General features: G+C 39.2%; 1 protein-coding gene across 2 annotated transcripts in view; it reads right to left on the reverse strand.

The window, feature by feature from the left end:
- Positions 1-25,077, reverse strand: part of Ubxn7 (UBX domain protein 7) — a 61,077-nt gene that overhangs the window by 27,042 nt on the left and 8,958 nt on the right. For both annotated transcript variants that reach the window (XM_057764144.1, XM_057764143.1), the window contains exons 2-3: positions 13,157-13,304; positions 4,195-4,262 (exon numbers count right to left, since the gene is read on the reverse strand). In XM_057764144.1, the coding sequence (XP_057620127.1) occupies positions 4,195-4,262; positions 13,157-13,304 (216 nt within the window). The remainder of the gene's footprint in view (positions 1-4,194; positions 4,263-13,156; positions 13,305-25,077) is intronic.

The following is a 25,077-nucleotide window of genomic DNA, read 5'->3' on the forward strand; positions in this document are numbered from 1 at the left end:
TGCCCTCTTCTGGCTTGCAAGTATACATGCAAGCAGAACACTGTATATGTAATAAATATTTTTAAAAAATTAAAAAAATCTATTGCTTTATTTAAGTTTAAGTATAAGAATATTAAAATCCAGCCCCACAAAGAAATAGAGTAGTAAAGAAATAATAGCATTTTAGATAAACATGAATATTTTTTGATACCATACCAAAAATTAAGTAGCGGTGATTCCTTAAAGATTTGTGCTAAACTGGGGTTGTGAGAGTTGGTTAAACAGTTAAGAAGAATGTACGACTCTTCCAAAGGGTCTGAGTTTAGTTACTAGCACCCAATCGACTGGTGCACAACTACTTCTAACTCCAGATCCAGGGAATCTAATGACCTCTTCTGGCCTCCTTGGACAGGCATGGACAGGCATACACACACCCCTACCTGTAATGCCAGCTTCAGATAGCACGTGTGCATGCACACACGTGCACTTGCACACACACACACACACACACACACACACACACAGCCTGTAATGCCAGCTCCAGGATATCCCATTTTCTCTCTTGGCCTCCATGGGTAACTGCACTGACACGTATGTGTGCACACACATATAAAAACTAAAAATTAAAAAAAATAAATCTTGAGCTGGGCAGTGAGTGGACACCTTTAATCCTAGCACTCAAGAGATAGAGACAGGTGGACCTCTGAGTTCAAGACCAGCATGGTTCACAGAGTAAGAAATAAATGAATGAAACAAATAAATGAATAATAAAATAATAGATCTTTTTAAAATGGGTTGTGCAAGCTAAAATCTAATCAACTCTATATTCTGTCTCAATAAAATTTGTTGTTCTGACTTGTTCTCACAGACTTTGACTCTTTCTTTTACTTGTTTTGTACTGAGGATACAGTATCTCTATCCAACAGCTTTGAAGGAAATCCTTTTTCCTATGATTTGGGTGTCATCTCAAAGGCCTTTGTGATAATGGCTTGGTTCCCACCACAGCACTATGAGCACAGCACTATGTGAACCTTTGAGAAGTGGAACCTAACAGAGAAGCTTTGGTTACTTTGGGCTGTGCCCTTGATGGGAGCATGAGACCCTGGTCTCTTTTATTACCTTTTCTGTTTCTCGGCTGCCAAGAACTGAGTAACTTCTACCATATGTGTTCACTATGATGTATACTGCCTTGCCACAAGCAAAGGGACTAACTGAAACCTTCAAAAGTAAACTAAAATAGTGCCCTCTTTTCAAGACAACTAACTCAAACATCTCATTACTATAACATGAAGCTGTCTAAAACATCGCCATCACTCAGTATGCACAACCTGTAGGTGAATATCCAGGACAGGATGACATCTTACCAGCAAAAGCACTTACTATACAGACTTGAGTAGTTAAGTCTGGATCCCCAGGACCGAGGCAAAACGCACAGTGGGCTCAGAAACTGTAGTGGTTTGAAAGAAAATGGCCCCTAAATGAATGGTACTATTAGGAGGTGTGGTCTTGTTGGAGGAAGTGTGTCACTGTGGAGGCAAACTCCGAGGTCTTATATGTTCAAGTCACACCCAGTGAGACAAACCACTTCCTGCTGCCTGCACAAGATGTAGAATTCTCAGCTACCTCTCTACCACATCTGCCTTCATACCACCATGCTTAATGCCATGACAATAATGACTAAATCTCTGAACTGTAAGCTAGCCCCAATTAAATGTTTTCTTTATAAGAATTGCTGTGGTCATGGTTTCTCTTCACAGCAATAGAAACCCTAAAACAACAACCCACCTGTAATCCCAGCCTTGGAAAAATGTATAAATTTCCTCAGAGATTGAAACAGTCCATCCTGCAGGAAAGTAAACATCTCAAAACAGCTTCAGGAAGTCCCTGAAACTTACCAGATTCATTAGGCCACTTCTTGAAAAAGTTAGCAATAAAAGCTAAGCTACAAAGAAGACTCTTGGATCAGACCAACTGCCTGGAAGAAGCAGAAACTAGCTGAGCTGCCTGGAAGAGGGTTAGGTCACCTGAGGTGCTTGGAAAGGACACTCTCCAACCTGTTCAGTGTGTTCGAGATTCCCAGCTTTTGTGAACTGTTACCCATGCAAGGCGGGCTTTGGTGATGCAGATGTCTTTGTGACCCCTCACCCATACTCCTGTAAGTAACCCCAATTAAAGTCATTAGTTCAACAAGCTGGACTTTGATGGTATTGATACTTGGTCTATAATGGGATCCCTATCTGAGGTGAGTTGATGTGTGTGTTGCTCTCCCAGGAAAAGTTTTGTCACACAACACAATGCAAAGATGGGATCCCCAGCACAAGCTGGACAGGGAAACCAACCATATCAGAGTGCCCAGGGTTTGATTCAGAAACCCTGCCTCAGTGAATAAGGTAGAAGAGCAACTGAGGATGATCACAACCTCTGGCCTTCATATGCACGCACATGCACACATGGGTACATCCTTCAATGTACTTTATAATTTACACCATCTCTAGATTACTTACTATACCTAATATAATGTAAATGCTTTCTAAATGATTGTTCTGTTGTTTAGGGAATACTGACAAGAAAAAAGTCTATGCTCAATACAGATGGAATTTTTGTAATGCTAGGGATTAAACCTAATGCCTCACACATACTAGGCAAGTGCTCTACTTAGGAATGAAGTATTGACACTTAATAGATGACTTTAAAAAAAAAAGATTATTTGTTAATTATGTATACAGCATTCTGCCTGTATGTATCCCTATAGGCCAGAAAAGGGCACCGGATCTTAATATAGATGGTTGTGAACGGACCTGTGGTTGCTGAGAATTGAACTCAGGACCTCTGGAAGAACAGTCAGTGTTCTTAACCTTGGAGCCATCACCCCAGCGTGTGGATAACTTTTTAATCCTTTAAAAGAAAATTAATGCAGGCCAGGAAGTGGTGGTGCACGCCTTTAATACCAGCACTCAGGAGACAGAGGCAGGCGGATCTCTGTGAGTTCGAGGCCAGCCTGGTCTACAAGAGCTAGTTCCAGGACAGGCTCCAAAGCCACAGAGAAACCCTGTCTCAAAAAACAAAAAACAACAAAAAAATTAACGCCCCTTCTTGCCTGGTATAGTGGCACACATCTTTAATCCCAGAATTCAGGAGACAGAGGCAAGAGGATCTCTGTGAGTTCAAGAGTATAACAAGCTCCAGACTAGCCAAGGACACACAGGAGACCCTGTCTCAAATACGTAAATAAATCAAATTTTTAAAAATTATTTCTTTTCGAGGCCAGCCTGGTCTACAAGAGCTAGTTCCAGGACAGGAACCAAAGCTACAGAGAAACCCTGTCTCGGAAAAAAAAAAAAAAAAAAAAAAAAATTCATTTCCCCTATCCTAGTTTTCTACAAAACTTAAAACAGGTATCTTATTTTCATGTTTCAAACCATTTCTCTATACTAGTGTTCTCAATACAATATACATTTCACCATGTTTGCCCTACCACAATAATATTCATCTTCTACTTTTTAAGTAATACCTAAAAATATTTGCCTCGTAAAAGGAAGCAGGTACTCATTAGACTATTACTGTTCTTTAAATGTATTAAATACCCCATACTTTAATATGTTCTGAATTCACCCAATTTTTTAAACAATTTTTTTCTTTTCGACATGAAATAAAGACTATTTTTCTCCTTTATCCAAAATAAGAGCAGTATTTGGAGATATTAAAATGAGAGCAGGCAAGGGATACAAAACAATAAAAAGCAATAAGTCAAATATATTGAGCTATCAGTAATATGTACATTTAGAAGAAGACACAACATAAAATTAAAGATTCTTTTTAATATAATGACACTGGCTTCCATGACATGGAGCAATTCCAAAGGGAGTGCATGTTGGGGGGACGGGGCAGGCATGGTAGCACACAAGTTTAATCCTGTAATTTGGAATGTAGAGCATAGAGCAGGTAGTCTCTGAGACCCAGACCAGCTAAGGCTATAGTTACACCTTCCCTTACAATAAAAGACAGTAATTCTTTTTGGTAAATTTCCTCCTTGCTGTTATTATTTTCTGTTAAGGAATGCAGCTTACCTGGGGAAGAATATAGAAATATAAGATAAGAACTGATTCTATAAATGACAAAATAATCTCTGAGTAAGCCCTCATATCTTCAGTTCGTTTATTAAAATCCTAGACAATAACAAAATCAAATAAAATTAAGCAAATAAAGTAAACTTACCACCAAACAAAGGTTCTGGCTCCACCAATATTTCTTGCTTTTGAGGAATTGGGGCACGAACTTCTTCTCTGTTAAAAATAAAAGTGTGAATATATCAAAATAAACTGTTTTTGTGATACCTATTTTCCTTCTAAATTGTGAATGTATTCAAATTAACAAGTGAAACAAACATGATTTTTTAAGAAACTACAGTAATCAGAAAAAGAAGTTGTAAATGATATCTAGACAGAGATTAACTAGAATAAAATATCTATCACAGAAAGCTAAAATGGTTTACAAAGAAGAAAGTAAAAAGAAAAAAGATCTCTTTCCATCTCAGGTCCCTTAGACATTTACTTTTAAGATTACTATTATTTAGCCGGGCGGTGGTAGCGCACACCTTTAATCTCAGCACTTGGGAGGCAGAGGCAGGAGGATCTCTGTGAGTTCAAGCCCAGCCTGGTCTACAAGAGCTAGTTCCAGGACAGGCTCTAAAGCTACAGAGAAACTCTGTCTCGAAAAAACCAAAAACCAAAACCAAAAAAAGATTACTATTACTTAATTATAGGGGGTAAGGGAGATATATGCATAATTGAGACCTCAGATTCTCCTGAGCTGCAACTATAGGTGGTTGCAAGCTGACCAACACGGATGCTAGAAAGAGAACTTGAGCCCTCTGCAGGAGACATATATGCTCATAACCACTGAGCCATCTGTCCATCTCAACCTAACAAGGTCTCACTATGCAGCCCTCCCTGTCTGGCATGGAACTCAGAGATCCACTGCCTTTGCCTCTCAGGTGCTAGGATTAAAGCTTGTTCCAGGCTACATCCAGGCTGCAGTTATTATTTTGGCCTTTCTGCCTCACCCCTACCCCCAACTAAGATCTGAACCCAGGCCCTGGTACTTGTGTGGCAATTTGTCTACCAATGAGTTAAATCTGCAACCTCCAATCCTCCCTGAATTCTTTTTTTTTTTTAAAGATTTTATTTTTAATTATGTATGTGGGAGTATATGCATGTGAATGTAGAGCCCACAGAGGCCATAGGTGACAGATTCCTCTGTAACTGGAGTTACAGGTTCTTAACTGTGGAACTGCATCTCCAGCACCCAGCCCCCCAAAATTCTTAGGGATAAGGAATTTATCAAAAAGGGAAAAAAAAGTCAAGTAAAAATGACTGGAAAAATATAGGCTTACTAGAATCAATATAATTAATGCTACATCACATAATAATTAAAAGAAAAGAATATATTAAAATTAAAGTAAGCTTCAACAAATTGGCACTAAATTTTTTTTTAATATTTATTTATTTATTATGTATACAATATTCTGTCTGTGTGTATGTCTGCAGGCCAGAAGAGGGCACCAAATTTCATGACAGATGGTTGTGAGCCACCATGTGGTTGCTGGGAATTGAACTCAGGACCTTTGGAAGAGCAGGCAATGCTCTTAACCTCTGAGCCATCTCTCCAGCCCCCGGCACTAAATTTTTTATGCTATGAAGGAAGACGCTACCACAGTTACAATCTTTAAGTATTTACTCAACAGATCCTATTATACAGAAGAGGAATCTTCTATATAAAATATATAAGCAAATATATAACATGCATAATAAACATGTAATAAAATACAAACTCTTACTTTGAGATTTTTTTTCTTTTTTGGCTTTTGTTCAAGACAGGGTTTCACTGTGTAATAGCCTAGGCTGTCCTGGAACTAGCTCTATAGACCAGGGTGGCCTTGAACTTAAGATATCTGCCAGCCTCTTCCTAAATGCTGGGATTAAAGGCATGTGCCACCATCAACATCCAGCAAAATTTCATTTTCTATGTTTATGAATGCTTGCCTCAATGTCTTCACACCTTGTGAATGCATGCCCTGGGAATGGAATTCAGAATTTAGTCCTCTAGAAAAGCAGCCAGTGCTCCTACCATCAAACCATCTCTCCAGCACCAATAATTACACATCCTATAAAAGGTGATTCTGGAGCTAGGGAGATGGCTCTGTGGGTAAACATGCCCGCCCTCATGTCTGCCCAGCTGAATTGGATTCCAATACACAAGGTAGAAGGAGAAAGTAGATTTTCAAAATTTGTACTCTAATCTCCACACTCCACACATGCCAAGATGTGCATATCCATACACATACATACAGAGAGATAAATCTTAATAAAATTTAAATAAATTAAATTAAAGTCAACTCTCAACAAGAGATAGAGCTCAGCAGTAGAACACATGCCTGTCCTGTATTTGATACCCAACACTGGAAATAAAAGAAAAAACAAAAAACATTCTTTTCAAAGTTTATCTTCATAGACTCAATATAATTACTAATAACTCAGGAAAAAAATATTCACTTTTATAAACTTTATTTTTTTCCTAGGAAGAAATCATTTTGATAAGTGGTTTATACTAGGGCTGATAACTCAGTGGTTAAGAGCATTAGCTGTTCTTCCAGGGGATCCCAGGTATGATTTCCAGTATTGATATGGCGGCTCATGTAACTCCATTCCCAAGGGATCCAACAACCTCTTGTGGCCTCCATGTCACCAGGCATGCACATGGCACACAGATATACATACAAGAGACATACATGCATAAATCCGTATACATAAAATAAATAAAAAATCTTAATAATAAACTAAATAGGATCTGGGCTGGGCATGGTATCCCATGCTTTTAGTCCCAGAACTTTAGAGGCAGAGAAAGATGGATCCTTCTAAGTTCAAGGCCAGCTTGATCTTCAAAGCTTAGTCATCAGAGAAATGCAAATCAAAACTCTGAGGTTCCATTTTACACCGGTAAAAATGGCCCAAGTTTAAACATACTGATGACAACTTATGCTGGGGAGGATGTGGGGTAAAGGGAACACTTCTGCATTGCTGGTGGGAGTGCAAGCTGGTACAGCCCCTTTGGATATCAGTGTGGCGATTTCTCAGAAAATTACGAAACAGTCTTCCTCAAGACCCAGTAATACCTCTTTTGGGTATATATCTAAAGGAAACTCAACTGTGCCACAAGGACATGTGTTCAACTATGTTCATAGCCAGAACCCATAACACAACCTACATGCCCCTCGACCAAAGAATGGATAAGGAAAATGTGGTAAAAAATAATAAAAAAAAAAAAAAAAGGAAAATGTGGTACATTTACACAATGGAGTACTACACAGCAAAAAAAAATGATATCTTGAAATTTGCAAGTAAATGGATGGAGATAGAAAACATCATTTTGAAAGAGGTAACCCAGACATAGAAAGACAATTATCGTATGTACTCACTCATAGGTGGTTTTTAAACATAAAGCAAAGAAAATCAGCCTACATATCACAATCCCAGAGAATCTAGACAGCAATGAGGACCCTGAGAGAGACATACAAGGATCTAATCTACACGAGAAGTAGAAAAAGACAAGATCTCCTGAGTAAATTGGGAGCATGGGGACCTTGAGAGAGGGTTAAAGTGGAGGGGAGAGGCAGGGAGGAAAGCAGAGAAAAATGTAGAGCTCAATAAAAATCAATAAATCAATAGAATCTGGGCATGGTGTCACATGCTTTTAGTCCCAGCACTTGAGAGGCAGAGACAGGTGGATCTCTGTAAGTTCAAGGCGAGCTTGGTCTACAAAGTGAGTTCCAGGACAGTGAAAGATATGCAAAGAGACCCTGTCTCAAAACACCAAAAAATAAAAAATAGCATGTTACCTTTAAAATCAGTTTATTTGAAGTTATAACCAAATATTAAAAGTGCTTAATATTTTTAGGCTTAAATGTCATAGAAAATAACAGTTAATTTTAAGAATTTTATGCATATAAACAAGCAAGATGACTCACTGTGATAAAGGCTCTTGTCACCAAGGCCTGACCAACTTATTGGATCCCTAGAACAACATTTGGAAGGAGAGAACTAACTGTCTCAAGCTGTCCTCTGACCTTCCCATAAGTCATATGGCAACCCACATACCCAAACACATACATGGGGGAGACAAAGAATAATAAACATACAAAGATCAGTTTAAATTAGACCTAATGATTTCTACCATGTGTTCTCATGTCCTGCAAAACCCCTTGCCCACCATACACACACTTTTTTGGAGCCCATTTCTGAGCCAGGCTCTAACTAGGCTGTCTTCAAACTTCAATTCTCATAACTGAGCTAGGGTTGCACTGGGCATGTTGATGTATGCCTTTAATCCTAGAACTAAGGAGGTAAAGACAGATGAGTTTGAGGCCAGTCTGACCTACATTAAGACCCTGACTCAAAAAAGAAAAACAAAATACCTCAAAGGCTGTGGAAATTACAAACATGTGCCATCAATTCTAACAAGGACCTATTTTTTCAATATCTAACAGTTGGAACTTCAAAATCCAACACTTGGAGTTCAAAGACATACTTTATATTTAAAAAAACTATGAATGTTAATTTGTAAGTGAACACTAATACTCTGTAATTAAAAAACCACCAGTTAGACAAATCTATAATAAGAAAAATGATGAAAGAATAATTCAAGATTATGTCCAGTATTCTTTCCTACTTTTTGTTTTAAAGTTTTTTTGTTTTGTTTTTGTTTTTTTTTTTTTTTGATTTTTCGAGACAGAGTTTCTCTGTAGCTTTGGAGCCTGTCCTGGAACTCCCTTTGTAGACCAGGCTGGCCTCGAACTCACAGAGATCGGCCTGCCTCTGCCTCCCGAGTGCTGGGACTAAAGGCGTGCGCCACCACCGCCCGGCTGTTTTTAAGTTTTACTACATAACTCAGGCTGGCCTCAAACTTGAGACTCTCCTGTCTCAACATTCCAAGTGCTGGGATTAACCATTGGTGGTTCAGCGGTAGGGGTCTCACCTGCCATGTGTTGGGGTTATAGAAATGTGCCACCACACCCAGCTGCTCTTTCCTACTGGACACAGGTCACTGCTCATATGCAGAATTTCAATAACCTGAAGGAACAATCTATCTGTAGAAGTAAGTTTAGTAAATACTTTAATCAAAAAGAAACAAGCCAGTTGGTTTTGGTGACCATGTCTATAGTACTAACTACTTTGAAGGCTGCAGTAGGAGTCATGTGAGTCCAAGAGTCCAGCCAGGGACAACAAAGGAAGACTCCATTTCAGGGAGAGTAAGGAGATGGGGAAGGGGAGTAAGGAAGGACCCCTTAAGAACTTTTAAAAGCGTTAACCATAAAATTTTTTCTGAAATATGTAACTGGAGACTTCTCTTACGTTTCCTGGCCACCCAGACCTAAATAATCACAGAGAAACTATATTAATTACAATACTGTTTGGCCAACAACTCAGGCATTTTTCTTGCTAGCTCTTATATCTTAAATTAACCCATTTCTATTATTTTGTATCATACCACAAGGCTCATGGTTTGTTACCTCTTACTTCTTGGACAGCTACATGGCATCTCCCTGACTCCGCCTACTCTCTCTATATCTCTTCCAGCCTGGCTATATTCTGCCCTGCTATAGGCCAAAGCAGCTTCATTCATTAACCAATAAAAGCAACACATATAGAGGAAGACATTCCACATCAGAAATAGGGTATCATGTAACCCAAGCTGGCCTTGAACTTGTTATGTAGCCATCACTGCCCTAGAACTTTTTATATTCCTGTCCCCACCTCCCAAGTGTTAGGATTACAGGTGTGAGCACTATCATGCCAAGCTTTAAAAAACATGTTTTATACAAGTAAATTTTTTTATTGGTATACTGTACTTCATATGGTATGTGTAAAATCACCTCAGTCTAAAGACAATTTACTACTAAACTGCACACCAATGAAATATCTCAAATAAATTAATAGTCCTGAGGATGGATAGATGGCTCAGTAGTTAGGGGGCTTGTTGCTTGCTCGATCATGAGTTTGATCCTATCATTCACAAAAACCTGTAACTCTAGTTCTAAGAAATCACACACTCTCTACTGGCCTCCATGGGCACTCACACACACATGGGTATGAACACGAACATCTTTTAAAAAAAATACCTATAAAGTAAGACTCAATTGGCCGGGTGGTGGTGGCGCACGCCTTTAATCCCAGCACTTGGGAGGCAGAGGCAGGCGGATCTCTGTGAGTTCGAGACCAGCCTGGTCTACAAGAGCTAGTTCCAGGACAGGCTCCAAAACCACAGAGAAACCCTGTCTCGAAAAAACAAAAAGACTCAATTACTGTACATCTGAAGATGTTTGGCGATGTTAACTACATTGAGTGGAAAAACAGAAGTTGATTTGGAAGGGAAATTCTAGTTAAGGAATTAGGAGCTACTATTAAATGTTCATCAGTTAGCACATAAGTTAACCAAATCGTGATGCAACTAAATAGGAAAAGATACTCATTTATGAGAAATATTTGTTACTTGAAAGGCTGAGTCAAAAGAATCTCTGGAGCTAAGGAGTTTTAGACTAGGTTAGACAAAGCAATGAAATGCTACCTCAAAAAGGTAAAAATAAATGCTATAGGGCATTTAACTCAATGGCAGAGTACTTGCCCAGCAATGGTGAGGCCCTGGGTTTCATTCATCTTTCAAAACAGGCACATGCACACAATGCTGTCAAAGGCACTAAAACAAAAATAAAAGCCAAACTGCCAGTCATAGTGGAGCACACCTTTAATCCCAGCACCCAAAAGTAGATGCAGACAGATCTCTGAGTTTGAGGTCAGCCTGGTCTACATAGTGAGCTCCAGGTCAGCTAGAAAAAAACCTGGTCTCAAAACAAAAACTACTATTTCAGGTATAGTCAAACACACACACGTGTACACACACACGTACATGCACCCACAAATCAACTGCAAATATCTACTATTGACGTTTCTATCAACTAATTTTTAAAATATTATTTGTTTGTTTGTTTGTTTACTGGAGCAGGCTAGCCTGGAATGTGCTATGCAGGCAAGAATAATCTAAGAAATCAGAGATTCACTTGTCTGCCTCCAGTGGGCTGTAATAAAGGTGCATAACATATCATCTGGCTCAATACTGATTTCTATTAAAACTCTGAGCCATGTTGGGGAATGGGATCACACTTAAGACAAATGTCAACAGAAAACAAAAAACAAGCAAAAACTTATAAGCTATTAATATGATCTCTAAAGTTCATAATGCATGTAAAAACAATATTCCATTAATCTGAAACTAACTCAAAGGAGCAATTATACTTGTATATGACCTGGTTCTTAAATTATATCTGATTTCATAAAAATAATAGCCTGGCCCTTTGCCTGTTGTACTTAAAATGACTCCTCTGTTTCTCATATTATAAATTATCAGAATTACAAAAGACTAAGAGTATTAAAGTCTTACTTAGGGACTTTTAAATTAAGGGTTTTTCTGGTTTGGTTCTGTTTTTCAATACAGTGACTATGTAGACCATGCCAGCCTCTGCCTCCTGAGTGATGGAACTAAAAGCACAGGCTACTAAGTCTTGCCCCTTTTAACGTTTTTTTGTTTTGTTTTGTTTTTGGTTGTTGTTAAAGCTAGTGCTTAGTCAGGAATTGTGGGCAAACCTGGAATCCTAATACACAGGAAGATATGAATTCAAGGCCAGCCTAGGCTATACAGCAATGGTATCTCAAAACAACAACAAAAAAAAAAAACTTAATGGCCATCTGAGAGCAGAGGCATGTGCCTAGAGTAGTCCCATTAGGTTCGGGCCTAATACTTTCCAAGGACTGATGAAATTTTGCTCAAAAGTTAGGTATTTAATGCAAACTCTTATGAATCAAACATAAAGGGCTAGAAAAAATCAAACATATACAGTTCTATATACAGTGGGGACGCATTAGTGATTAGGCGGTAACTAAAGAATAAAGAACTGGCCGGGCGGTGGTGGCGCACGCCTTTAATCTCAGCACTTGGGAGGCAGAGGCAGGCGGATCTCTGTGAGTTCGAGACCAGCCTGGTCTACAAGAGCTAGTTCCAGGACAGGCTCCAAAACCACAGAGAAACCCTGTCTCGAAAAAACAAAAAAAAAACAAAAACAAAACAAAACAAAAAAAAAAAAGAATAAAGAACTGAACCGGGCAGTGATGGCACACACCTTTAATCCCAGCACTTAGGAGGCAGAGGCAAGCAGGCAGACCTCTGTGAATTTGAGGCCAGACTGGTCTACAGAGCAAGTTCCAGGACAGCCAACGCTACACTAAAAAAAAAAAAACTGTCTCAAACAAACAAAAAAAGAAAGAATGAAGGATTTTTTTAAGTGATGTATTTACTTTTATTTTATGTGCATTGGTGTTTTGTCTGCATGCATGTCTGTGTGAGTGTCAGATCCCCTGGAACTGAAATTACAGTTTTGAGCTACCATGTGGATGCTGGGAGTTGAACCCAGGTCCTCTGGAAGAAAAAGATACTTGCTTTTTACCTGCAGTGTAGCTTAGGAAAAAACAGTCATGCTCTAGTTTCCTGAGACAGAAAATAATACCAAACTATAACGCTCTTTAAAAAGAACAAAAAACAAAATGACTTCAAACTTGCTATGTAGCTGAAGATTGTTTCTGTCTCCACTTCCTAAGTGCTAGGACTATGAGCATGTGTCACCAAGTCTGGTTTATCCAGTGTTAAGGCTTAAACCCAGAACTTCTTGGATGTTAGGCAAACACTTTATCAACTGAGCAAAATCCTAAGCCAACAAAATTCTTTTTGTTGTATAGCTGGTGGCTGTGGAGTACATAAACCCCAATTTCAGACCAATTATAATCAAGCAGTCGTAGCCTGCCCGCCTGCCCGCCTGCCCACCTTTAACCCACACATTCGTTTGAAGACTAAAAATGAGGATTGAAGAGAAAAGATGAAAATAAATATATAAATAAATAAAGAGACAAGATGGCATGCTCTAGAGAATTTAAGATATAGTAAACACAAAAATTTCCACATATTTTTCAGAGGCTTTCAACCTTAAATGTTTTTCAAAACTTGACCTAACTTTGATAAAAATGCAACTAGTTAATTTAGGCAAAGAGAACTGCTACAATAAATAATAAATTCATACTCTGTGTGTGGTCTGACTGCAGAGACACTTGCTGAACTGGTACTGGGCTCCTCAGCAATTCCTCCACCATCCAAAAACATAGTGACCGCCATCTCCAGGTTGTTGTTACAGGCTTCAAGCATATGTTTTCCTACACTTTCACTTGCACCTGAAAAAGCAAATGAACAGAAAAAAAAGTTAAAAAATGACATCTTACATTCCAGCCCATGTTAAAACATGGAATCCCCAAAAAGATTAACTGTCTTCCCCCTTTAAAATGACTTGTACAAAAACACATTTATTCACTCTGTTCTGTTGGCTGGCTGGAATAAATACCAGAGCTAGAAAACAACATAACATTACCACAGCAGTAAGACAAGAGTATAAATAAGAACAAAAAAATGGCATTTCTTTTCTTTTTCGAGTATGTGTGTAGTTTTCTGTTTAAGACAGGTCTCATACTATAGCTCAACTCAGAAATCCTCCGCCTCAGCCTCAAATACTAGTCTTACAAGAATAGTCACTACTACGCTTGGCTGGCTATTTGTCATTTGTTTGTATATTATGTGTGTGCATATGAATGTATGTGCATGTGGGTGTACCATGGCACATGCACGGAGGTCAAAGGACAATATCTGGTACTGTTCCTTGCTTCTGTCTTGTCAGAGAAAGAGCCTCTTACCTGCCACTACATACATAGGCTAGCGACCTAACAAACTTTCAGGAGATTCTCTAGCCTCTCATCTCAATGTAGAAACACTGGGGTTACAGATGTGTGCTATGGCGACTGGCTTTACATAGGGTTTGGGGATTCAAATTCAAATCCTCGTGCTTGCATCTCCTCCGCTCTATCTGCAATTTCTTTGACTGGCTGAATTGACTAGTGTAGTGGTACAAACACTGGGGACTCGGAGACAGTGGATCTCTGTGAGTTATGACCAGCCTAGGACTATACTGTAAAACCCCATTTCAAAAATCAAAACCAAAAACAAACAAAAAATCAAGATAAGTATATTATTTGTTAGCAATAAAATAGAATAAAGAAAAATTAAAGACTACATTCTAGAAAGTTAGAAATATTGTTAGAAAGAATGTAACTCAACTAACATTTTCTCATCTACTCAAAAATTTTTTGAGGAGGGGCTAGGCTATGGCTCAAACTCAGAACACTTTTAACACTTTTTTTTTTTTTTTTTTTTTGAGACAGGGTTTCTCTGTTGCTTAGGAGCCTGTCCTGGAATTCACTCTGTGGACAAGGTTGACCTTGAACTCACAGAGATCCACTTCCCTCTGCCTCCCAAATGCTGAGATTAAAGGATTAAAGACAAGTGTCACCAAGGCCTGCCCCCAGAACACATTTTTAATGTCAAACCAAGAGAAGCAAACAGGGACCATTTTTGTCAAGATATAAATATCTGGTAAGAAACGTCAACCTTTGCTATTTAAAACTGGTCCAAACAATCATTTGTAAATAAAGCCAGCACAATCTGTTGAGGAAAATGTAAATTGGTAAAGTCCTCTTAAAAATAATTTTACATGTACTAGAGATTCCTTTTTTTACTCAGTTGTACAAACTTCTTGAATCAAATCAACATGAAATATTATTACATGTCCAGAAATATGTTCAGAGTAGATTCAGTTAATGAAGCAAATTTTGAAACATAAAGCATTCTATACTAGTACAATGTAAACCATAATATGTATTTGATTTAAATATTATGTGGCCACTGCAAATCACCTTGAGCTTTCTATTTGAGTTAAGTTTTCTTTATCTGAATTATATCCCTTGGAATCTTGTTCTGTTGGTAGCAAATGCACTAAGATTTTTGTCTCAAAATGTCTATTGTGAAAGCATTTTACTGAGTATGCCATTTCAGGCTGACAGATGTTTTGTCTCAATACACAAGGCAGCATTCCAATGTCCTCTGCTTTCTGTTGCTATAGCTGGGAAATCAGTTGTCAGCTTAATGAAAATTATTTTTATAGCAGTCTGTTGGTTCTAGAACTTTTAAGGTTTCTGTCATTGGGCTGCAGTTTCCACTGTGACTTGTCAAAGCTAATCTTATTTATTTCTTGGGATTAACTGGATTTCTTTTCTTTTTTCTTTCATTCCTTTTTCCAAAACAGGGTTTCTGTGTGTTTGCCCTGCCTGTCCTGGAACTCCTTTTGTATACCAGACTGGCCTCACAGTCACAGAAATCTGCTTGCTTCTGCCTCCTGAGTGCTGAGATTAAAGGCATGTGTCACCACGACCCCGAATCATCTTTTTTTAAGATGCTGCCTCTTTATATCTTCATGCTGCTTTCTCAGCAGTATCTTATTGTTTATCCTTCTGAGATAGAGTTTGGCTCTGTAACCCAGGCTGGCCTCCTCCTTCCTCAGTTCCCCAGTCCTGGAATTACAGGAGCGTGGCAGCTCATTTTGACTTGGTGATGTCTTTACTGCTATCTTCTAGTTCACATATTTTCTCTTTAGGTATATCAACTGATTTAACATCATTTAATCCTTTATAAGTAGTTCTATTTTTTCCAAGTTCTTCATCTGATCATGTTTTAAGAAAGCCTCAACTCACATTTCTACTTCAACCTTTAATTTCAATTATCTCTATTAATATGAAACATAATACTACACTATAAACTTTCTGCAATCTCTAGGGATCACTATCTTATTTTTTCCTGGATCTCACTCATTATCCAAATTTTCTGTGTTATTTTTAAATTTTCATTGTGTATATATTGTTGAAAGATATTTGTTTGCTCTGACACTCTGAGACTGCCAATAAAGTTAAACTTGAACCAAGAGACAAAGTTAGTGATTTGAACAGAATTAACCATAGAGGTTTTGGAAGACCCAAGATACAAATAGAGATAAAGGAAGCAGTAATAAGGGGCTTGGAAAAGATTTGTGGGGTCCTTTTGAATCGAAGGGGAGAGAGGTGGTCACAGGCCGAATCTCTGATCAATATCTGACTCCCGAATTTTATTTTAAAATAGAACAAAATAAGCAAACACTTCAATGTGTGTATATGAGGAGGTGGGTATGTGCACATGAATCCAGAGAGGGTGTCAGATTCCTTCAAGTTGGTAGTTTTGAGTCGATGTATGTGCTTAAATCCTCTGCAAGAACAGTTCGTACTCTTAACTGCTGAGCCACCTCTCTAGCTTTGTTATTTTTATTCTTTTAGTTACTTATTTGAATGTGTGTATCTGCTTAAGTGCATGTATGTGTGTGCAGTTGCACACATCTAAAAGCACAGAGGCCATTGCCATTATGTATTGTCTTCCAACTTCCTAAAGCTGGAGTCCACGGCATTTGCAGGGAGCCCAGCTTGTTATATGGTGGTGAGATTAAAACTCTGGTCCTTAACACTGCAGAGCAAGAGCTTTTAATCACTGAGCCATCTCTTTCCAACCCCCAGCCTCTCTGTTCTTTTCAAACAGAGTCTCACATTGTAGCCCAGGCTGACCTCAAATTGTGTCCTTCTGGTTTGACATTCCAAGTGCTGAGATTAGGGACCAGAAGAAAGCTGGCTCAGTGGGTACACATATTTGCCATCAAGTACTGGAATTATGGCATACACCCCTTGTCTAGGGTTCATCTGTGATTTGTTTACTATCATCTAGTATAGCATACCCTGGAACTTTTACCTGAAGACTGTTTGGAGCCTGGCATTGAAGGAACACCCTCCTAAAAGCTTGATGGACTTTGCAAGGTAACAACAGACATGACCAAATAAGAGTTGATAGCTAAAGCCGGGGGTAGGGCCCAGGTCTACCCCTGTTCCTAGGGCTCATCTTGAGGACAGTTCCTGGTCAGCTAACTAAAACATTCTGTTTGTTTCTGTGCTCTCTCTGCCCCACTTGGTGATTAGCTGTAGGGCACTGTTTACTCCATCTATGGTGTGGTAATTTCCCACCTGTCTGGGCGGAAATCCTTGGGCAGCAGCGAAGTATATAAGAATTTCCCTAAGGCTGAATAAAGGGCATTCAGGTGATCTCCTGACCCAGGTCTCTTGTGTGTTCTTTCCATCTCCAGGCCCTTGCCCAGCTCACATACGGTACAGTGGCATGTGAACTGTATCGAGGGGGTAACACAGAATCAGGTGTTACAGCTGGGCAGTGGTGGCGCATGCCTTTAATCCCAGCACTCGGGAAGCAGAGGCAGGAGAATCTCTATGAGTTCGAGGCCAGCCTGGTCTACAGAGTGAGTTCCAAGACAGTCTCCAAAAGTTACAGAAAAACCCTGTCTTGAAAAACCAAAGAGCTGATAGTTGGCTAGAAAGTTTTCCAAGACCACAGGGGAAATATAACTGCAACAGGCCTTGTTAGACATCCTTTTCCATATGTGAGACCCCTTGCCAAGACTGATAGCAAAATGTCAACTTTCTTGAATGAACCGAAGTTCTTTTGGAGTCCTTCAAACACTGGACTTTGTTTCTCGGGCTCCATTATGCTATAAAAATAAGTTTAAAAAAACAAGCAAACGAAAAATTTGAGCAGATTCCACAGGATGAAAGATTTTTAGGAAAGCTAGCTAACATCTGTGCCGGACACTGGTGGTACACAATTTTATAATACAAGCACTCGAGGGCAAAGGCAGGTGGATCTCTGTCAGCTAGAGGCCAGCCTGGTCTACAGAGCAAGTTCCAAGACAGCTAAGAGTACACAAAGAAACTTTGGCTCGGAAAAACAAAAGCAACAAAAAGCTAGCTAACATCTGCATTCCCAATGTAATTTCATTCTTAGCTTTTTGACAGCACAGTGATGGATCATTAAAGATTTTTTAAAAACTTTCATTTTATACGTATGTTTTGATTGCATATGTGTACATGCACCATATGCGTGCCTTGTGCACAAAACGGTCAGAAGAAGGCTTTAACCATCCTCTAAAACTGGAGTTAGACAGTAGTAAGTCAACATGTAGATGCTGGGAACAAACCCAGGTATTCTGTAAGTACAGTTAAATGTTCTTAATTGATATGCCATCGATCCAGTTTCCAATATCACACATTTTATTCAGCATTTTTTCCTATGAAGAGGAATTATTCATAATATTCTACATTAGTCAAATGATGAAAAATGGAAGTATTACCTCTACTTTTAATACTCTCATTCTCTATTACTACTACTATTACAACAACAACTACTACAACTACTACTGCTATACTTACTATACCAACTACTACACCACATACCCACACACACATTTCTGAAACAGTCTCTCATTATGTAGCCTTGGATAGCTTGAAACTCACTGTGTAGGTCAGGTTGACCACATATTCAGAGATCCCTGTCTTAGTCTCTGATATTAAAGGTGTGTATCACACTTGGCTTTTATATGTGCACCCATACTGTGCGTGTGTGCCTGTGTGTGTGTGTGTGTGTGTGTTAAAGACAGAGTCTCACTATGTAGCCCTGATGCGTTTAGAACCCATTATGTAAAACAGGCTAGCCTCAAACTCACAAGAGCCTCCTACCTTTTAAGTGCTATCATTAAAGGTGTATACTATTCCTGGCCTTTCTCTATAACTTCGGTTACTACTACCTCTAAGGTTTTAATTAGTTCAAGTCCTTCACATTTTTTACTTAATTACTACAACAGGGCCCTAAAGGAGCATCATTCTGCCGGGCGGTGGTGGCGCACACCTTTAATCCCAGCAATCAGGAGATCAGGAGACAGGCAGATCTCTGTGAGTTTGAGGTCAGTCAGGTCTACAGAGCTAGTTGTTCCAGGCCATCCAAGGTTGCACAAAGAAACCCTGTCTTGAAAATCCAAACAGGAAGAAAGAGGAAATTAATTATTATTGAAGTTAATTTTAAATGAAAAACAAACACCTTTTATGAGGGAAGAGAAAACAAGATAAATATAAAATTATCTTTCATGTGGTATGACATGAAATACAATGGTCGTCGGTCCTATTTCCTAGCACACAATTTCAAAAATCCTTGGAATCCTCAAAATGTCATTTTAAGGAATGCAATTGGGGTTGACTGATGGCTGAAAGCTCATGGCAGCTTTCAAGATGAAAGCTGATCACCTGAAACCAAGGTAGATTAAGTAATGATAGAAATATTAAAAGCTAATCACTCATACATATGCAATGAAATCTCCATAAAAACCAGAAATGACAGACTTCAGGGAGCTTCTCAAGACCCAAATGTGATAGCCAGGTGGTGGTAGTGCACGCCTTTAATCCCGGCATTCGGGAGGCAGAGGCAGACGGATCTCTGTGAGTTCGAGACCAGCCTGGTCTACAAGAGCTAGTTCCAGCACAGGCTCCAAAGCTACAGAGAAACCCAGTTTCGAAAACCAAAACCAAAGCAAACCAAAACAAAACAAAAGACCCAAATGTGAGGTTCTTAAAGGGTGGCACATCCACAAAGGGAGTGTAGAAGTTCCATGTTCTCCCATAACTTACTCTAAACATCTATCCTTTGTAATATCCTTCATAATAATCTGGAAAACAAATATTTCTCCAAGATCAAGAATTACTCAGGAAAGCCTTGGAAACAGCAGGCTGGTAAATTTGAGAAGCTTTCTGAGACTCTGTAAGCTGAGTCCTACTACAGACGTGTCTCAAGAACACTGCTCTTGGTCATGCTTCTTTTTAAAGACATTTAAACAAGAGTGAATGTAGATTAATGAAAAGTGAGAAATAATACCTGAGAGTGGGGTTCCCAGGGAAAAACAGATATGCTTTTTTGAACTTTGTATTTATTTATGCAAACTCTATTTTTTTCACATTTTAAAACTTATCTTGGTTTGTGTGAGGTGTGTGCGTGTCACAAACTTGCAGGAGTCAGTTCTCTCCAAGTGAGTCACAGAGATTGAGCTCAGATCATCAGTATTAGGTGTAAGTCATCTCACCAGTACCCTTGATATACTTTTTACACAGCAAAATAACTTGTGATTCTCTTCCATTTTCTTTTTGAGAAAAAGTCTCTCATGAGCTGTGTATATAAGACAGACGTTATCCAGGAGGCTAAAGAAGGATTAAGGCTAACCTGCAATTCTACTTCAAAAAGGAAGAGAACAAAAAAGAGAAGAAAAAGAAAAGAGAGAGAAGTTCAAGTGACAAATGACTACTGCATACAAATTTTTACTGCCATCTTCTCACCGCTCCTCCTCCAGAACTCCGAAGACTAAATAAATGTGAATAAAATGAGATAATATAAGCAAGGCATGGTGGTATAACCTATAATCCCAACACTTGGAAGGCAGATGTAGGATTATAAATTGAGGCAAGCCTGAGCTAGACAGTAATACCCTGTCTCAAAAAATAAATAAATAAAAAAACAAAACGAGAAAGTTGTTAAGCCAATCCTCTTGCAAACTGTTAACACTTTGAACTGCCTATCCCCAAAAACTTTGGCCTGAAATTATGATAAAATATCCAACAATTTTCTTTACTCCCCCCTCCCGCCCGCCACGAGACAGGGTTTCTCTGTGTAACAATCCTGGTTGTCCACTACTGCCTGGCAGAACTTCCAGCAATTTCTAAAGTGGCACTATATACACTTCTGCCATCGGGCTATATTTGTGCAGCAGCACTGTCAGCATTGATTACAAAAATTAAAATATTGCCGGGCGGTGGTGGCGCACGCCTTTAATCCCAGCACTCGGGAGGCAGAGGCAGGCGGATCTCTGTGAGTTCGAGACCAGCCTGGTCTACAAGAGCTAGTTCCAGGACAGGCTCCAAAGCCACAGAGAAACCCTGTCTCGAAAAACAAAAAAAAAAAACAAAAAAAAAAAAAAAAAAAAAATCAAAATATTGACCAACTCTGAAAAGCACTGAAGATGGTTTACATCCTACAGTATCAAATATTCATCCAAGAGTTCTATATGTAAAAAGTAAGCATATCATTATGCAAATTTGTTATAGTATTTATTAAATAGAAAAATTATACGTATACCAAAGAATTGTTGTACACCTTTAATCTCAGCCGTGAGTTCGAGACTAGCCTGGTCCACATAGTAAATTCTAGGTCAGTCAGGGTTACACAATCTCAATAGTAATGATAAATAATTAAATTAAAATTCTTGTGCTGAGGACATAGGAGTATTTTCCTAGCAGGCACTAAGCCCTGAATTTGATACCTGACACCACATAAAACTGGACATGGTAACTGTGATGGGTTGAATGAGAATAGCTCCTATTGGCTCAGATATTTGAATGTTTGATCTCCAATTGGATAAAAATGTTTGGGAAGAAGAATTAGGAGGTGTGTCACTGGGATGAGCTTTGAGGTTTCAAAAGCCCACAATATACCCAGTTAGCTGTTTCATAGTTGTCTCAAGATGCGTGAGCTCAACTTAGCTTCTGCTCTAGTACCAAAGCTGCCTGTCTGCCTGCTTGCTCCCAAGCTTGGCACCCTGATAATCATGGACTAAACTAATCCTATGAAAATGCAAGTCCCAATAAATGTTTGTTTTTTGTTTTTTTTTTTTTTAAGTAAGTTGCTTTGGTCACGGTATCTCATCATAGCAATGGGAAAATAACTAAGAGAGTGATACAAATCTCCACACTGGAAGGTTGGATCAGGAGGATCAGAAATTCAAGGACATACTCTGTTATATGTAAGATTCAAAGTCAGCCTGGATTTATATAATTTGTGTCTCACTACATAAATTTGATTTATTAGCAATAGATGTTTTATGTATACTACTTTACGTACCTGTGTACCTAGGGCCTGGTTTAAAAAAAAAATTGTCAAACTAAAAGGAGTCACCAGAAGCTAGAGATAGCTCGGTGGTTAAGAATATTTGCAGAGTCCCTGTATCCACACAGCAGTTCTCAACCGTCTGTGGAACTCCAGTTCCAGGAGATCAGGTGTCTTCTTCAGACCTCCAAAAGCACCAGGCACACATGTATAGCACATACACATGCATGCAAGCAGGCAGAACACTCATGCACATAAAATAAATCTAAGATAAAAAGTTTTTTTAAAGGGGATGGAATTTAACCAGTGTAAAAAACTTAAGCCCTGGCAACAAACCAAAAAGAAATTGAAGTACCAAGCCGGGTGGTGGTGGTGCATGCCTTTAATCCCAGCACTCGGGAGGCAGAGGCAGGCGGATCTCTGGGAGTTCGAGGCCAGCCTGGTCTACAAGAGCTAGTTCCGGGACGGGCACCAAAGCTACAGAGAAAACCTGTCTCGAAAAACCAAAAAAAAAAAAGAAAAGAAAAGAAAAGAAAAGAAAAGAAACTGAAGTACCTACGGATGTAGAGATACATTTAATCCCAGCACTTGGGAGGCAGAAGTAGACAGGTGAAATCTATGAGTTTGAGGCCAGTCTGGTATACATGGCGAGTTCCAGGACAACCAGGAATACACAGAGAAACCCTGTCTCAAAACAAACAATAAAGAACAATAAAAAAAAGTTAGGATCTATAAAAAAAAAAAACCTGCATGCCTAGCCTCTATACTCAAATGAGAAAACATTTTGCTTATTCCTTTCATCATGTAGGCAAAAGGATCCTCGAAACTCCTCAGATAAACTTAGTTCTAAATTCTAGACATGTCATCTACTGGTTGTATGATTAGGTAACTTACTAATTTCTCTAAGATTTAGTTCTCTGTTATAAGATGGAAATATTACCAATGTCATGACCTAAGTGATTAAGAAAATGCACATGAGTAGCTAGAAAGATGGCTGGTTAAGAGCACTTGTTGCTCTTGTAGATGACCTGGGTTCAGTTCCCCATACCCACAATGTGGCTCACAACCATCATTATTAACTCTAGTCCCAGGGGCTCTAATGCTCTCTTCTGACCTCCACAGGTAGGTACCAAGCATGCATGTAGTGCAGAGTAGTACATTTAGGTAAACACTAGTACAAATAAAAGTAAAATAAATAGGGCTAGAGAGATGGCTTAGTGGTTAAGAAACTGCTCTTCCAAAGGTTCAATTCCCAGCAACTATATGGTGGCTTACCACCATCTATAATGAGGTCTGGTGCCCTCTTCCGGCCTGCAGGCACACACACAGACAGAATATTGCATATATAATAAATAAATATAAAAAAGTAAAATAAATACATCTAAAATTAAAGAAAAGGAAAAGAAAATGCACATAAGGGCATGGGGTGTATGTCAGTGGCAGAATACTGGCCTGGCATGTATGAAGTCCGACATTTGACCTCCAGCAAAGGACAGGAGGGTGAGCAAAACCAAAGGCTTCTCCTCCTCCATCTATCTCCTCAGCACTAGCATTGCCATTAAGAGAATAAACCACTACAACTCCCTTTTCTAGTTGAGCTTCTGTGGACATAAGTTCCTATTAGTTGGGTAGAAAACACTTTGTAGACAGGTCTGTCTCCCCAGCCCAGCTCAGTTCTTAACCAGCAAACAGCTGGCTGTTACTAAATGTAACATCCAGGTTGCATGGCGCTAAAGCTATATGTAAATAACCAATGAATAACATACAGAGTATACAATGTATATATTTATATATACCACTTAAGGAGAACCATTTTGTCACATAGTATACAGGCCAAATAGGGTCTCAGTTTTCTTTCTCTTGTCTGATACTATGAATATGTACTTCCCTTATGTTATATACTCATTTAGAAAATAACAGGAAGCTGGGCACGCCTTTAATCCCAGCACTCCGGAAGCAGAGGCGGATCCTGTGAGTTCAAAGCCAGCCTGGTCTACAGAGCTCATTCCAAGACAGCTAGGGCTACACAGAGAAACACTGTCTTTTTTTTTTTTTTTTTTTTTTTGGTTTTTCGAGACAAGGTTTCTCTGTGGTTTTGGAGCCTGTCCTGGAACTAGCTCTTGTAGACCAGGCTGGTCTCGAACTCACAGAGATCCGCCTGCCTCTGCCTCCCGAGTGCTGGGATTAAAGGCGTGCGCCACCACCGCCCGGCGAAACACTGTCTTAAAAAATGAAAAAGAAAAAAAAAAAAAAGAAAGAAAAAAGAAAAATACAAGAATGCTGGGCATGGTGGCCATGCCTTTAAGGCAAGTCAATTTCTTTGAGTTCAAGGCCAGTCAGCTCATTCCAGATCAACCAAGACAATGTGGTGAGGTCTCAAAAAACAAAACAAAACCAGGACTGAAAAAGGTAGTGTGCATTGAGGTGGTTAAAGTATTAAAAAGTGAGGAGGAGGAGGTATGATGCACACTTTTTTGTTTGTTTGCTTGTTTGTTTGAGACAGGGTTTCTCTGTAGCTTTGGAGCCTGTCCTGGAACTAGCTCTTGTAGACCAGGCTGGCCTCGAACTCAGAGATCCAACTACCTCTGCCTCTCAAATGCTGGATTAAAGGTGTGCTGGGATTAAAGGCTTGTACCCACCACTGCCCGGCCTGATGCACATTTGTAATACAGCCCCTTGGGAGGCTGAGGCAGGAAGACTGCAGCATGGGATACAAGGTAAAACCCCATTTCAAAACAAGAGTAGAGAAGAGAAAGAGGAGGAAGAAGGCACTTTACTTAAAAAAAAATCATAACCATCCCTTCTAGTACATTCTTTGTTAGTATATCCTTTTAGAAACAGAAGACCTCTGAAAGATAATGAAGGGTCCCAGTTGCTGGGGGAACACTACGATCACCACATCCAACAAACATCTGGAAATACTCCAAGTTTTTAGTTAACAGAAGTCTGGTGTAGGAGGGTCTTCTTTCTATGTGTTGCTTTCATTGGTTAAATAAAGAGACTGCCTTGGCCTTCTGATAGGACAGCAGCTTAGGTAGGGGGAGTAGACAGAACAGAATGCTGGGAGAAAGAAGGCAGAGTCAGAGAGAGCCACCCACCATGAAGCTACCAGGTCAGACATGCTGACTCTTTCTTGGTAAGTCAGTCACGTGGTAACATACAGATTATTAGAAATGAGTTGAATCAAAATGTGAGAGTTAGCCAATAAGAGGCTAGAGCTAATGGGCCAGGCAGCAATTTAATTAATACAGATCTCCGTGTGGTTATTTCGGGCATAAGTAA

This window comes from Chionomys nivalis, chromosome 3, assembly GCF_950005125.1.
Source record: "Chionomys nivalis chromosome 3, mChiNiv1.1, whole genome shotgun sequence".
NCBI lineage: Eukaryota > Metazoa > Chordata > Mammalia > Rodentia > Cricetidae > Chionomys > Chionomys nivalis.